Source organism: Sinocyclocheilus anshuiensis, unplaced genomic scaffold (assembly GCF_001515605.1).
Source record: "Sinocyclocheilus anshuiensis isolate Anshui unplaced genomic scaffold, SAMN03320099.WGS_v1.1 scaffold335, whole genome shotgun sequence".
NCBI classification, from domain to species: domain Eukaryota; kingdom Metazoa; phylum Chordata; class Actinopteri; order Cypriniformes; family Cyprinidae; genus Sinocyclocheilus; species Sinocyclocheilus anshuiensis.
Window position 1 is genome coordinate 1,235,487 of NW_015548239.1, and position 15,371 is coordinate 1,250,857.

The 15,371-nt window shown below is 36.7% G+C and overlaps 1 protein-coding gene across 2 annotated transcripts in view; it reads right to left on the bottom strand.

The window, feature by feature from the left end:
- The window catches only part of LOC107654859 (potassium voltage-gated channel subfamily H member 1-like), a 58,451-nt gene that overhangs the window by 3,048 nt on the left and 40,032 nt on the right, over positions 1-15,371 (bottom strand). For both annotated transcript variants that reach the window (XM_016442145.1, XM_016442144.1), the window contains 3 exons: positions 14,906-15,105; positions 12,547-12,799; positions 8,841-9,037 (listed from right to left, as the gene is read on the bottom strand). In XM_016442145.1, coding sequence (XP_016297631.1) covers positions 8,841-9,037; positions 12,547-12,799; positions 14,906-15,105 — 650 coding nt within the window. The remainder of the gene's footprint in view (positions 1-8,840; positions 9,038-12,546; positions 12,800-14,905; positions 15,106-15,371) is intronic.

Genomic DNA, 15,371 nt, shown 5'->3' on the forward strand with positions numbered 1-15,371 from the left:
CCAAAGACTTAAACTACTTCAGTCTGTGTGCATTGAATTTATTTAATACACGAGTTTCACAATTTGAGTTGAATTACTGAAATCAATGAACTTTTCCACAACATTCTAATTTATTGAGATGCACCTGTATAGACTTCAGCAGGTCTAGACCACTTTCAGCCACTCCATGTGTCTTGTTTATTGAGAGATCAGACTCACTGTCCTGGAGACCCTACATTCGGTGTCGTGACTTTTGCAAGATATTCTAAGTTCTAAGTTATTTATTGGAGCTCATGTATATTTCAGAGTTGAAGGCTTTCTTGAGCAGATTCCCAAAGTCAAGCCTATGCTGTGTGAGTGTCTGCTCAAATCTCCGTGTGTGTAGGTCTGGAGGGAGCGATTTTATGCTGCACTTTGGTCAGAGATTGAAGGCATGTATTTCTCTCACACACATGCTGGCATTCAGTTTTGATTGGTTAGAGGGAAGGTTTAATAATTACAATGGTAAAAAAAGCTTATTAAAAGAAGACTGTGTGTGTGTGTGTGTGTGTGTGTATACACACCTCTGCATACTGAGACAGTTTGTTCCTGTCACTATTGCAAGCTGGACAGTGCATTTGTATGACTCCATCTTCAATATGTTAATATCCTTATTGATGTTCTGAATATTCATTAAGAGGGACAGAGTGCCCAAGCATCTGTACCGCCAATCTGTCTGTGAAATTACTGGAAACAGAACAACACACACATGCTCTTGATAGTGCTGTAGTGCCGTGGAAGCTTGTTTGTTTTGCGCCGTGAACAATTTCAAAACTTTAATTTACTTTGATAGGCCTTGTGTTTATTGTTATTGTTTAATATAATTCAACGGATACATTTCATCTGAAAAAAAGTTGAAGACTATAATGTCATATATACTGTGAAGGTTTTGAAAATGCTGTGTAAATGTAGTGTATGTGTGAACAGGCCGTCAAAGGATGTTTGTGAAAAGTTCAGGTGTTGCTTTGGGGGTTTAAATCCTCTCCTGAGACAAGAGTCAGACTCTTGCTTTCATAACACATCAAACACAAACACTGTTTCAACAAATGACACACAGGACCTGCTATCAACATCTGTCTACAGTGATCCAATCACAAGTGGTCAGGTGATACACATGGCCTTTTACCTCTGCTGTCACTTTTCAACTTTATATCTCCCTACTAGTTTACATCTCATAATTTCAGTTTGAGTTTATATCTTACAGTTTGGCTAAATATCTCTCAATTTGACTTTATCCGAATTTTGATTTTATAGATCCCAATTTTATGTTGTCTTAGAATTTTTACTTTATAACCTATAGTTTTGACTTTATACAGTATCTTAGACTTTATATCTTACAGTTTGACTTAATATCTTAGTTTAATGTAATATCTTACAATTTGACATCTCTGAATTTGACTTTATATCTCACAATTTGTCTTTATACCTCACAAGTTTGAATTTATATCTTACAATTTTGTCTTTATATATTACAAATTGACTTTATCCATTTTTGACTTCATATATCAGAGTTTTGACTTTATATCCCCAGTTTGACTTTACATCTCCCAATTCTGTCTTTATATTTCACAGTGTGACTTTATATAAAAATGATCTTACAATTCAACCTCATTTCTTATTTGAACCTTTATCTCAATTACATTTTTTATTTTCATAATGATGCTGATAATGTTTTTGTTTTAATGAGCTAAAATAACAGCTGTACATCAATGAATGCGTAACAGGAGTGGGAGCACATTTGTTTCATTTTGTTTTGTGATTTCACTTGAATGGATAGCAAGCCGGTTAAAGGGAGGTTGAGCATATGTCTGAGAGCTGTGTGTGGGAGGGAACATTGCCGCTGTCACTTTCCAAAATGACAAAACTCAGTCAAACATTAAAAATGACAAATTCCAGCATCGCAAACAACTGGAGAGCGTTCCCCTTTATTATATACATCCAGCTGCAAGCAATTTCATAAAGTGGTGGGAACAAAAATCGACCGTGGCAAAAATGTACACAATCACAAAATCACATTCTTTTCCATTCTTGAGTTTAGACACCACAAAATGATCCTTACATGATGTGTATTAGTGGGAGAAATATTGCATATTAGGCATTTCCCCATGATGTCTCACATAAAATTGTTTCATTTGGGCTTTAATGTGCTCAGATTTGTCATATTGCCACTTTCCATCCGAATGTAATATTTCTTTGTAATTGATCTCTAAATAACGCATCGTGTTTGGCAGCAGGTGGAGAAATATATCGCCTGCGCTCCCTTTGAGAATCCAGGCTGAACGAGAGAACTGAAAAAATCAGTCAGACAGACAGACAGCCTCAGATTGCGCTTCTGAATGACGTCAAGGGGCTTGTTTCTCTCTGCTTTACAGAGATGATGGACAGTAATGACCAGGCTGCTGCCCTCCCATTCAGCCGTTCCCATCCTGGACACAGACACACACAGGCCCTTCCACTATCCGCAAATAAATCCATCCTTATAGCCATCATTCTTATTTCTGAGCCACGGTATCCATACACACGTTTAGCCAGCTTTAGCGCAGACAATCATACCATATCTGTAACACTAGAAAAGGGGGGGGGGGGCTTAAGCTCAAACAACAGCATCTGTGATGTGATTTTTATTTCCACAAAATCATTTTAACTCATCTCTCAGTTTGTTAAAGTAGCAAAAAAAAAATCATAATAATTTGGTAATTTAAAACTATAAAATTATACAGTTCTTTATATGGAGCAAACCTCATCCTCAGGAATTACTATTTAATATATTTTTGCTTTAACAAACCCACTGGTACAAACTTCCTTATACTGTACACTTCAATTGTAAATGCATCACTTGTGCTGTGATGAAAATCCTTTACCTAATTTAGTGTTCTCAGTGAATAACCAGTCTTTTAAAATTGCATGCAAATCTCTCATTATGCTATAATATCACGAAATATTGGATTATTTTTTTAGTCAGCTTGTTTTCTTTCATTTAGCACAGGGTTTGTATTTCTTTGATTGCTCATAGACCTTATTAATTTTGAGCTTATGAAACCTCAGTTTACCCACAAAGAAAATAACAAGAAATTTATAAGCATTTTTTTGTAGACAGGTCATGTTTTTTTGTAGTTGTTATTGATGTGTTAACATTAACTAGCATTTTCAGGGAAAAGAAAACATGAGGGTTAAACACACTTTATTCTTTTCACAAAGTGAGGGAAGAGTCCAAATGATATTCTGAAACTTTAAATTGTATTTATATGAAAAAATATTCCTTTAAATCACAACAAACTCCACAAAACAAATCTTAGTACTTAAATGTGAATATTGAGCTTGTCAGTACTCATGCTGACAGAAACAGAGGACTGCCATTGTTTCTGGTGTTTTGTAAACCCTTGCCCTTGAAGGATATACGAGGCAGAGAAAGGACAGACATGCAGAGAAGGATTACATAACAAAAGCTGAAGCATTACACAAAGGTGTGTGTGTCTGCGTGTACGAGGAGGGTGGTATTATGTACTCACACAGAGATTCCTAATGGTGTATTGTTAGAATCCTTCTGTTGCCATGCGTCCCTCACACTCCCACGCATACACGGCCCTCTTGTGTATTCTGCTATTGCTTTTCTTCCCCTAAGTATATCATCATCAAACAGGGAAACTCATTCTGCAGCTCTCAAAGTGTTCAAAATGTGTGTGTGTGATGTTGAAGGTGTTAGTCTGCGGATAGAACGGTAAAAAGGAGGGGACAGTGAGAGACAGCGGGGCGAGAGGGAGCACTGTTTCATAATTCAAACTAAAAGCCGACTGTGCACATCGAAGCAGAAAAAAATTCCCATAACACTGTAATACTCTGAAATGAAAGCATACGCACACCTATCTTACTTTCTCTACCTCTACCGCACACTGTCCTGTTTTACTTTTCTCTTTTACCTATCACTAAACCTCCATTTGCACCCTGTCTACAGTAAGGTACAATTTCATGTTTAATTCATGCTTAAATTGAGACAATATGCCATTGTTTATTATTTAAATATGCTGCATACTTTGTATTTCAGTGATTGCTCTTTAAATTTAATTGGATGTTTGTTATGATGCACAAGTTTGACGTACAACATCACATTGTGTATTTATGTCATTTATGATTATCCCTATTATTTTAATGTAGTCGAGTGTGTGATTTGTAATGAATGATGTTTTATTTCATTTTTTAGATGCTTTTGAGTAACATCACTCCACTTGTACACTACTGTTCAAACAATTGTGGTTACTAAGATTTTATTTGAAATAAATTAATCATTTTATTCAGCAAGGATGCATTAAACTGATCAAAAGTGACAGTAAAGAATTTTACATTGTTACAAACGATTTCTTTTTCAAATAAAAGCTGTTATTTTGAACTTTCTATTCATCAAATAAGTCACGGTTTTTACAAAAACATTAAGCAGCAACTGTTTTCAACATTTAAAAAAAAAATTTCTTTAGCACCTTTAGAATGATCATGTAAGACTGGAGTAATAGCTGCTGAAAATTCAGCTTTGCCATCTCAGGAATAAATTACATGTTTAAATATATTAAATAGAAAACTGTTATTTTAAATTAGAATAATTTTTTACAATATTACCGTTTTTACTGTATTTGTGGTCAGATAAATGAGGCCTTGTTGAGCATAAGATACTTTCAAAACATTAAAAGTCATTACGGTGACATATACGCGCAACACATTAACATTAATAACATGCTCATATTCTTGCCTCACATCCCATAATTAATCACGGCCTAATTTAACTATGCGCCAAAGTCTGAGTCAGAGGAATAAGCCGGAACGAACCGTACACGTTCAAACCAAGTGACTTATAAGGTGCTGTGTTGAATAGATTATAACTATTATTAAACTCAAATGGATGTTTATTTTAATCAGCATGTTTGCGTACCTGCTTTGTTGTATTTTCCTAACTTTTAGTTTACTGATATTTATAGGCCTGTGTGTTTTGAAATTTGAAAGTTCGGAAAGGGTGAATTAATTTACTGGGAAAACAGAATTAGGTAGGTTTTTGAGCTGAAATACTGCTGTTTAGTGAATCCACCCCTGTGTATCTTGTGCTTTCACTGTGTGCTTCAAGCTGACTGACTGGTTTTGTCACTGATCTAAGATCAGATTTACCACACTCATCACGACCTCAGAGAATCTGATCCCTCAGCGACGACTGATTCACTCACACCTGCCGAACACACACAGATAGATCACAGGGTCATGAAGGGACATATTGAGTAAATGACCGTGTCAAACCAGTGATACACGTCTGACCTTTTACCGCTCGTGACTTTTGACAGCAATTCAATTACAGCAGCAAACCCACGCATTCCTCTTTGCATGCATGTTAATGCATCTCGAAGGGTGTGAATGTCTTTTGTACGGTTTTGTGTGCATGAATGCGTGTTTTACCCAATACAGCTTCATAAACGGTAACCTTAATCAAAGCTAAAATAACACTTGACACAGCAGCGTTGCAATGAAGAGGATTTTGCAGTGTTACCCTGGCAACCACAAACATGCACAGAAATAAATTGGATGAACCATTTAAGCACTTATTTATGCAGCTGTGACAGAGGACAGATGTACTGTATGGTACTGTCTTAGCATCATGTGAGTGTGTTTGTTCAGATTTTACATAGAAGGATGCCAAAACTGGCACTGAGGAAATCAAAACACTCTCCTAGACTCAACACCATTGTCAAATTTGTGAACAAATTCAACACACTGTTTTGAGCTGATTCTTTTCAGTGAATCTGTTGAATCAGTTCACAGCAAGCACTGAATGATTCATTGGTGAATTTGACTGATCCGATTGCAGCTGTTTGAGCGATAAGATTAAATATGACTGCACAAAATTAATAAACAATGGTCTATCAATCATTACGTTTACTTTTGATATTTATAATACTATTTTTAATGTACTGAAGTAAAATATTACTTATAAAATAAGCATTATAATTAAAATATGTAATATTTTGTATTTTTACTAAAGTCAGATTCAAAAGGAGTACTTTCCTTAGAATATTCGTACTTTAATTTGAGGTTAATTTGAGCTTAAATTGAACCCAGAATATTTCTTTAGGGCTTTGGAAGAAGTGACTCTTCTGAACACTCTCAACATTGCATTTGGGAGTTGTGTGGTTAGGAATGAGGACTCACGCATACATTAAAAGTAGGAAAACAGTCCCATAATCACAAATAGACTGCCATATGTACTCTGTGTATGCTGCTGCTGCTGTATCTAGGCCAAAATGGCCTATTTGTCCACTGTATAAAGTCTATTGTTGAATATGGAATTTGTCCAGAAATATAACATATGTATTCTTCCTATGACATATTTTTTCCATGTATAACAAGTTTTTTCTATCTGGGTCACAATCAAATAGTAAACATCATGACTAATTCATGGAGACATGAGCTAATTAAAGGCTCCCGCTTGGCAACAGTGTCTGAGGCATTAATATAACCATTATTTTATATATAATTTTGCGTTTTCATATTTCAATGTATTGTTTAAGGCAATGGACTGTTATAGCTAACAAAACCAGTGTTGAGGTAAAGATCCAGCTATTTTTCGAATAAGTGATGCAAACATGACAAAGGTCCATTACAAACAAGTGTAGGCATGAAGAGCTCAAAAGAGAGACCATTCAGTGAAGCTCTCACCTGTGCCATTATTGTTGAAAAGCTATTAAACAGTATATATTTATGCAGCAGATGGATTATGTAAATGGATTTAGTGATTTAGTCCTGGCTCCAATATGAAAGTGAGGTATATGATATTATATTTAACCCATATGGATATATATAACTATACAGTGTAAGCCGTTCCAATAAAGAGGCAGACACTCGCTGAGCTATTATTAGCCTCCTCCTCAGACCCAGTTCCACTGAGAAACAGAACTCAAGCAGGGCCGAGATCCAAAATTTAGACACACTGTGGGCCATTTTATCAAAATGACAGCTGTCTTTATAATGAACTGGGAAAGAATTTATGGAATTTATTGTACACTTCAAGATCTGGTTTATGGAGTGTTAAGGCCCGTTCACACCAAGCACGATAACTATAAAGATAACGATAAAGTTATAGTTCTAAAAATCGTTCTCCATATTAAAGAATAGCAGAGTCCACACCACAACTATAACGATAAAGACAAAGAGAAACGATATTGTTGGAATCACTTTCAAAACGATTTTTCTCCAGCTGATGAACGATAAAAAATTGACAGCCAATCAGAATCCATCCTGCTGTAACGAGCTCGAGAATTTAAAGCGGCAGATGCATGTGCGCTTAGAATAAACAGACGATATTGTTCGCTGGTGTGGACGCTAATATCGTTATCTTTATAGTTATCTTTATAGTTATCGTTATCGGTGTGAACGGGGCTTTACAGTTCATTTGAATGTGATTTGATGTGAAAAATGAGAACGCAAGTCAATGTTTTTCTCCAAAAAGTCAAAAAATGGGGGACAGTCAGGGATGTGGCCTGGCAGGTGGTGTGTGCACTTTCTGGTTTGTACACAGGCAAACATTTTCTATAATTTCCTGCCACTTCTATACTATCCTCTCCCATTAAAGCCCATAGAATTGAATAAAAAAAAAAAAACAGGGATTAGAAAGAACCTGCATTTCCTTTATTCCCTTAATCCACCTTTCAGTCATTTCTAGCCAATTAAACAAGTCAGTTTAGTGTTGTTTGTGTTTCTGATCAGACCATTTCTCTCTTTTTCTGTCTCCATCTGTCTTTCTTTCTGATTGAATGGTAAAGCAGGTCTACTGATCTCTTTCTCTTTGCTTTCAGTCAGATGAATGGTACACCGTTCTTCAATTCAGCAATACTTTATATATAAACAACTCTCACTCACATTAATTATCACAGCTGTTGTTTGTATTGGCACATTCACAATATCAGACTTTCTCTTTCTTTCATGTTTTCTCTTTTTGGCCAATGAATCACATTCTAAATAAGTGTAGGGACTCCCGGTTTCATCTCTCATCTCCACTGTCGTGATTTTCTGTGGCAGTAGTGGCTACGCATGGCGTTATCTTCTTTTTTCACTTTAAGACCAGTGGCACCCAAACATTCTGTCACCATTTATGCACCCTCATGTCATTCCAAGCTTGTATGACTTTCTTTCTTTGGAGGAACATAAAAAGATATTTCGAAGAATGCTGGTAACCAAGCAGTTGTGGTTCCCATTGACTTCCACTGTATAGACAACAAATACAATGAAAGTCTATGGGAACTGAAACTATTTGATTAACAACATTCTTCAAAATAATATCTTTTATGTTTTACAGAAAAAAAGAAAGCCATACAGGTTTGGAACAACATGAGGGTGAGCAATATTCATTTTGGGTGAACTATCGTTTTAAGTTGCTATACTGCCGCTTACTATGTTGGAGTATCATCCATATATTTACTGGATTAATTACAATGTTATTGTGTGTTAAGTATTAAATCAATAAAAATATTGCAATACCTAAAGCCCAAAGTGTAGATATTACACTGCTTAAATCATCTGGATTTACTCTGATTTATGAAATAGAAAGTTTTTCACTATATGTGGTGATGTATGTGAGTATGTTGATAAATAGCTTTAGGAGCTGTATTTATATTTTCCCATGAGTTCAGCATGCTACAGTCTACTTCAAGCTGTGCTCATGCTGTGCTGTGAAATTTGAATTTAGTAACCTGTTAATGTGGGTGCTGAGAAATTCTGCTTACATATGCGGTTTGACATGGGCCAGCGGAAAATTAAAGAGTATTTAAAGAAAACGGCAGACAGCATTTACTCACCCGTTTGCGCAGGTTGTACGTAAGCAGGAGGTTTCGTGAAAAGTGGTTGGAGAAGGCGGTGTAGAATTCTAAGACTTTCTGAAGTGCGTCCCGTTTGACCACATGCAGGTCACAGTATGTTAGCGCTCTCACATTAGCACACGCCTGAGCTAGCGTCACCTCCTTCCAGAAAACGTCCCCAAACACATCACCTTTACCTGAGGAGAAACACAGACACTTTCTTATTCACACAAACAGGCCTGATTGGTACATTTATGGAGGACCGTGACTGTCTAAATAATGTGACACTGAAGACTGGAGTAATTCAGATTTGCCATCACAGGAATAAATTACATTTAAATAAAATTCAAATTCAAATAGAAAACAGTTATTTTATATTGTAATAATATTTCACAGTATTAAAGTTGTTCGATGCAGCCTTGGTGAGCATAAGTGTCTTCTTTCTTATTATGATTGTTTTCAGTGAATATAAGCATGATATTAATATAATGCATGATGTCTTCCAGTTTCAGTTGTTTCAAGAACAAACCATGTTAAGTTAATTTATTTCTTATTTTCTAACACTCTTTTTTTGCAGCAAAAATACTGCAAATGATCTCTCTGTTTTGTCTCTCCTCTCTGTCTCAGATTGCAGTAGACAGATCATGTGTACTGGTTTCATTGGTGTGAAATTCAACTTGTGTAAAATTCCACCACAAACACATGTCAGATTCATGTCAGCACTGTTAAAATCTTTTTCATAATAATATCTTGGCAAAACAACATTCTCACATAAAAACACACTTTCATTATGACTCACTTAGGATATAGCTCTAGATACTGTATCATAAGCATGTCTGACAGAGGAGGAATGATGAGATGATCCATTACGATCCATTACTGAAATGAACAAATGCACAAAAGTCTTGTCCATCCATCTCCATCTGCTCACATCTAGGATGAATAGGGTTACAGAGCCAAAATGTCCACTCAGATAAATTTTTTACAGTTCTTTTGTGTCTCAGTAAATGTTCTAGAATCCAGATTCCTTTCTGCAGGTGGAGAGAGATATTTTAGCACCTCTAGTGAGATCTAGAGTATCACATTTGGTTATGCGACATCAAGAATCAGTGGTGGTCGATATCATTGATGCATCTTGATGCACTAAATATATAGAATCCTGAAAAAAATGTATCACAGTTTCCACTAAAATATTAAACATTGATAATAACATGAAATGTTTCTTGAGCACCAAATCTGCATATTGATGATCTCTGAAGGATCATGTGACACCGTATACTGGAGTAATGGCTGCTGAAAATACAGCTATTGCATGAGTAAATTACATTATAAAATATATATAATGAAAAACAGTTATTTTAAAACTGTAATAATATTTCACAATATTACCGTTTTAATGTAGTTTTGATCAAATAAATGCATTCCTTGGTGAGCATAAGAGACAAACTTTTGAATGGTAGTGTATGTATGATATGGGAAGAGTTTGTGTATAATAACCTACATTTTTCCATTTTCTGCCAGACATCATTTTCTGTGTTCCACAGAATAAAGTAAGTCGTAAATATATGGGAAACTAAATAAATAAGGGATAAATGATGAAAGAATTTTCATTTTTGAATGAACTCTCCTTTTAATAAATTTATCTTTATAACATCAGAAAGTTAAAGATGTTTGGAATAAAAGAAAGCATACTGGTGCAGCACAGTTTCAATGAATGATTGTCTTGGACTGAGCTCAGTATCAGTTTTGTAGTTGCTTGAACTGATTTTTAAGGAGGAATAAACACCCAAAATAAGGCCACTGTCACTGCACTGTTTCTTTGTACTTTTAAGTGAGAGTGAATGAAAAGAGAGAGTCTATAATCTATGTAGTAGAGCAGCAGTGTCATTATAGATCTACAGGTCACAGTGTAGCACACCACCCTACACACATACTGACCTCTGACCTCTGAAGTTTCGTTCAATCCACCCACTCGAGATAAAAGTGGTCAGATCGATAAACCTTTTTATTCTGCCTTCATAGTCTGATCTGCGTGTGTGTGTTCAAATTTTAGAAGCAAGAGAGAACATTTGTGACCTTTCAGACTGATCCTAAATCAATTTAACAGCCGCGACAGACAGCCAAATTTAGCAAAGCATCGTTAGTTTGTCAACAGAGAAAAATACGGCCATTAGATGCTCAGCTGGCTTCACGAGGCGAAGCAGCCTAATCTTGTGTTGTGAGACAGACAGATGTTAGAAATGGCAGATGCTATACAATACATCATTGGGCTGTATACATCCATGAGTCACATGTCTGACCTAAGATCACTGTTTGCTTTTTTTATTTATTTTTTAGGGATGTTGGGTTGATACTAAAAAAGGATGAAATAATACTAGTCTTAGCTGTAACGACAGGCAGGACAATAAAATCAGATCAAAATATCAGATCTATGCATTTAAAGCTTTCTGTGGTATAAACCCCCATAGTTCATTGTGCGGCAGATATTACTGCCAGAAAAGGATGAACTGATACTTAGAGAAGATCTTAAAAACATCTTAAAGGGATCCTATTATGCGTTTTCACTTTTTCAACTTTAGTTACTCTGTAATGTTGCTGTTTGAGCATAAAAAAGATCTGCAAAGTTACAAAGCTCAAAGTCCACTTCAAAAGGAGATATTTTATTAAACAGAAATCACTTTTCAAAAACTACAACGAAACTTAGAGTGGTTACAATCATCCGGGTTTAAATCGCGCTCAAATTGATTTGATTTTGACGCAATATTTACACTGAAGCTCGCAGGCGGCTATGGTAAGGGGAATGACATTTCCCGACCAGGCGCAGAGTGCTGCCAATCACAACACACAATGGCCCAGCTAACCAATCACAGCACATTTTGTATTTCAGAAGGCGGGCCTTCATTTGGTACAGGAACTATTCGAGCCGTTCATGCCAGACTGGGGAGAGAGGTGTTGTAATAATGTAAAATATGTGAAAAATAATGTGTTTTTCGAACAACCTAGTATGAGGGCCAGTTCTAGTACACCCTCAAAACAAAATCAAGACTTTGTAAAAGAGCATAATAGGACCCCTTTAAAGCATATTTTAGTTCAATTACTTTTCAAATATCTTTTTATTGTTACTTTTTATCATCAGCTTAGGCCATATTTTGCATAATTTAACATGTGTTATGCTCAAAATTTCAACATTTCCACTTCATTTTATTTTATTATTGTTCTCTGAATGTTTTACGCACAGAGGAAGAGAAAGAGTCAGACACATTGATCAAAGAGGATACAGGGAGCAGGATGTGGGAATAAACAAAAGGGAGAGGGATAGCACAGTGCGGAGGAGTGGGTGTGATAGCCTGTGTGTCAGTCAAGATATATGATCACATAGAAGCTCTGTGGATGCAAATAATCCTCCCATTGGGAACTAAACCCAAGACAGAGGGATGCTGTCTTCATGTCAGTGAGTCTGCAGAGGAAATTAGTTTTGAATACAGTAACAGCTGAAGCAGACTTAAGCTGTTCAAAATCGAGTAGTCAAAACTGTCTAACAGCTTGCACCACTGCTACAAATGTAGCAAATAAAATAATCGAAAACTACTTGACCTCACTAATCTAGTCAGATGCTGGATGGCTAGTCAGCCATCATGATCCATACCTAGTCAATATTCATTCATTCAGATCCAGATCTATTTCTCTGTCTCTGTTTTCCTCTTACCCAGAATGGCGACCACCTCGTCGTCTTGGATGACCTCCAGTGACCCTGACACCACAAAACAGAGGCTGTCCACGCTCTCGCCCGCATGGTAGATAAGATCTCCTGGAGCGCAGTGGATGGTCTGGAACTCCATGGCTAAAGCCCGCAAACAGCCATCACTGGCCAAACGGAAAGCAGGATGTTCCTTGAAAACCTTCCTGTTCAGGTGCACGCATATATCAGCACGCATGTCTTTAGGACAGATCTGTAAAACCTGTAATGGGAGAGAGAAATAACAGATATAAGTGGTTACTCTGCTGCAACTTCCTTGATCTTTTGAGATAAAAGAGCTCAATGTACTGTGAAAACACATTGTAACTTTCATACATACAAATGGCAACAAGCAAGAGACTAGATTATAAGCACAAAACTAAACAACAGCATCTCTTCAATATCTAATTTAACAATTTTCTGGCTGCATACATAAAATTGTTGAATGTCAAAATTAAAATTAATTCATGAAACTCTATCTTATAGCAATCACATAATTTACTCTATGGCACAAGCTGATAGGCTCTGTTGATTCTGCAGCCAATGAAATTGCTCAACATTTAAGTAGCCTACTTCAGTGTTCACTGTAAGATGGTCCTGCCAGAATTCCTCTGAAACCCTCAACCTCCCCCAGTTCCACCTGTCTAGATCTACTATGGGATTTATGTATACCTATTCTTGCAGTAGCAGCAAACCTTACACGTTCGCAGCAGCATGTCTGTGTATTTATTAGCAGTTGCAAGTCCATACTTGCTCTGCAGCAGATCTAGTCTGCCAAGACCAAATAGATTAACATTGTCATATCCATTAACGTGCTAAAATTTCATAGAGTTGTCATGACTGAAATGGTTATATTCCAATTCTGATGACTAGGGATGTGCCCGAATATTGAATACGAATTTGGAAAGGCACAGAAAACGAATAACGTGTTTGGAGCCACTAAAGGGACATGGTTAGCCGCTTGCTAGCGGTAGCCTGTTACATTACAGTACATACAATTTCAATTACCACATAAACAGAGTAAGGAGAGCTGACTGATAGGACAATGGCGAATGATTTGCAGATCCTGAGCACCACTGACAAAAATCTAATCTTGTGAAATGTTTGGTAAGTACTGGCGCTCCGTATACACAGAGTACGTGTGATCGTGAATCTCGAAAGTTAAAGTAAAAAGCGAGCGCGCATTCAAAAGCGATTTCAATGCCCCGCATATTAATAGCGGCTTCCTGATGCCTGCAATTTATATAACTTACAGTATAATTACCCAACAATATACTTGCGAGAGAAAGCATTGAAATATATTTTTTCCCCCCATCTCGTATTTATTCCCTTTAGGGCTTCTGTAGAACACGTTATTCGTTTTCTGTGCCTTTTTTAATTCAGATTCACTATTGGGGCACATCCCTACTGATGACAATAATTGTTGTTTTTTTTAATGTAAATTTTTATTATTATTATAATTTTTCTATTTTTTTATGAGCTAAGTTGTCAAGTTAAAAGTTCAACTTCCAGTTGTTTTTAAATGCATCTCTTTGATGGAAAATCCCTTCTTCTGGAATTTTTGTATCGGCCGGGGCATGATTACATTCATTAAATTTTCTATTTCTTTTTTTATAATAATGAATAATTAATTGTACTAAATTAACAATATTAATTGCACTAAATTAACACTGACAGCCCCAATTATATTTTTTTTCTATTGTTAAAAATTAGTATTTTTCTTTTTTATAGCCACTGTCTCACACCATCAAATTTATGTTTACTGTCATGCCAGTGAAGCATACTGGGAGGCCGAGACAGAGGTACAGGACACGCGTGCCGGCGTGCATGTGTGCATCTGAGCGCATTAGCGTGTGACATGTGCCAGAGATGCCATTCCCAGCAGCCCCTCACTTTTCCAGAGCATCTCCCTTTCTGCATGTGGTTGTCACGGAGACATGGAGGTTGGCTCTGGGAGAACAGTGTGAGTCTGTGTGATGAGAAGGCTAAATCACGAGAAAGAAAGAGAGAGAGAAGGAGACATCTGGAGCATTCTGACAATGTCCGCCCAACGGGGACTTCATATCCACAGTCATGCTGTTCCCTCCTGTGGTTAAGCATAAACGACAGAACGAGTCTAAACACATAGCGTGAGAAAGCATCTTGCTAAAGAATCACACTAATGTTTAAAAATACTCAGCCAGACACACTCACACAAACATTTCAGAGCAGGAGTGAATAACACACACACACACACACACACACACACACAACAGACAGGAGGATGGCTGCTGAAGGGTGTCCAGAGTTGCATGTTGGGTAATTGGAGTTGGGCGTACAGGGTGTTCACCTTTTCGGTGTCAATACCGTGGGACATGGACCACGTGGAGGCGATGTAATCCATAACCCTCTCGCTCAGGCCGTTGGGAACCTGGTACAGCTTGAGGAAGTCTCGCACACTGTTCAGCATCTCATGATAGCGGTTTGTGTTAGCATACATCTGCTGGAAGATAGTTGTCACGTTACCGAAGATGGTGGCGTAGAGGAGAGCTGTAGGAAAGGGAAAGAGAGGGAGAAAGAAACTTTGGATTAAATGACAACACAGAGGAACAGAATGATGTAAATAAATCGCAACATTTTTTTATTATGTACTGTGTAGTGTTCAAAAAAGTATTTAAAATATTTTACTATAAAACATTTTAATATAAATTGTATATACAGGTGCATCTCAATAAATTTGAATGTCGTGGAAAAGTTCATTTATTTCAGTAATTCAACTCAAATTGTGAAACTCGTGTATTAAATAAATTCAATGC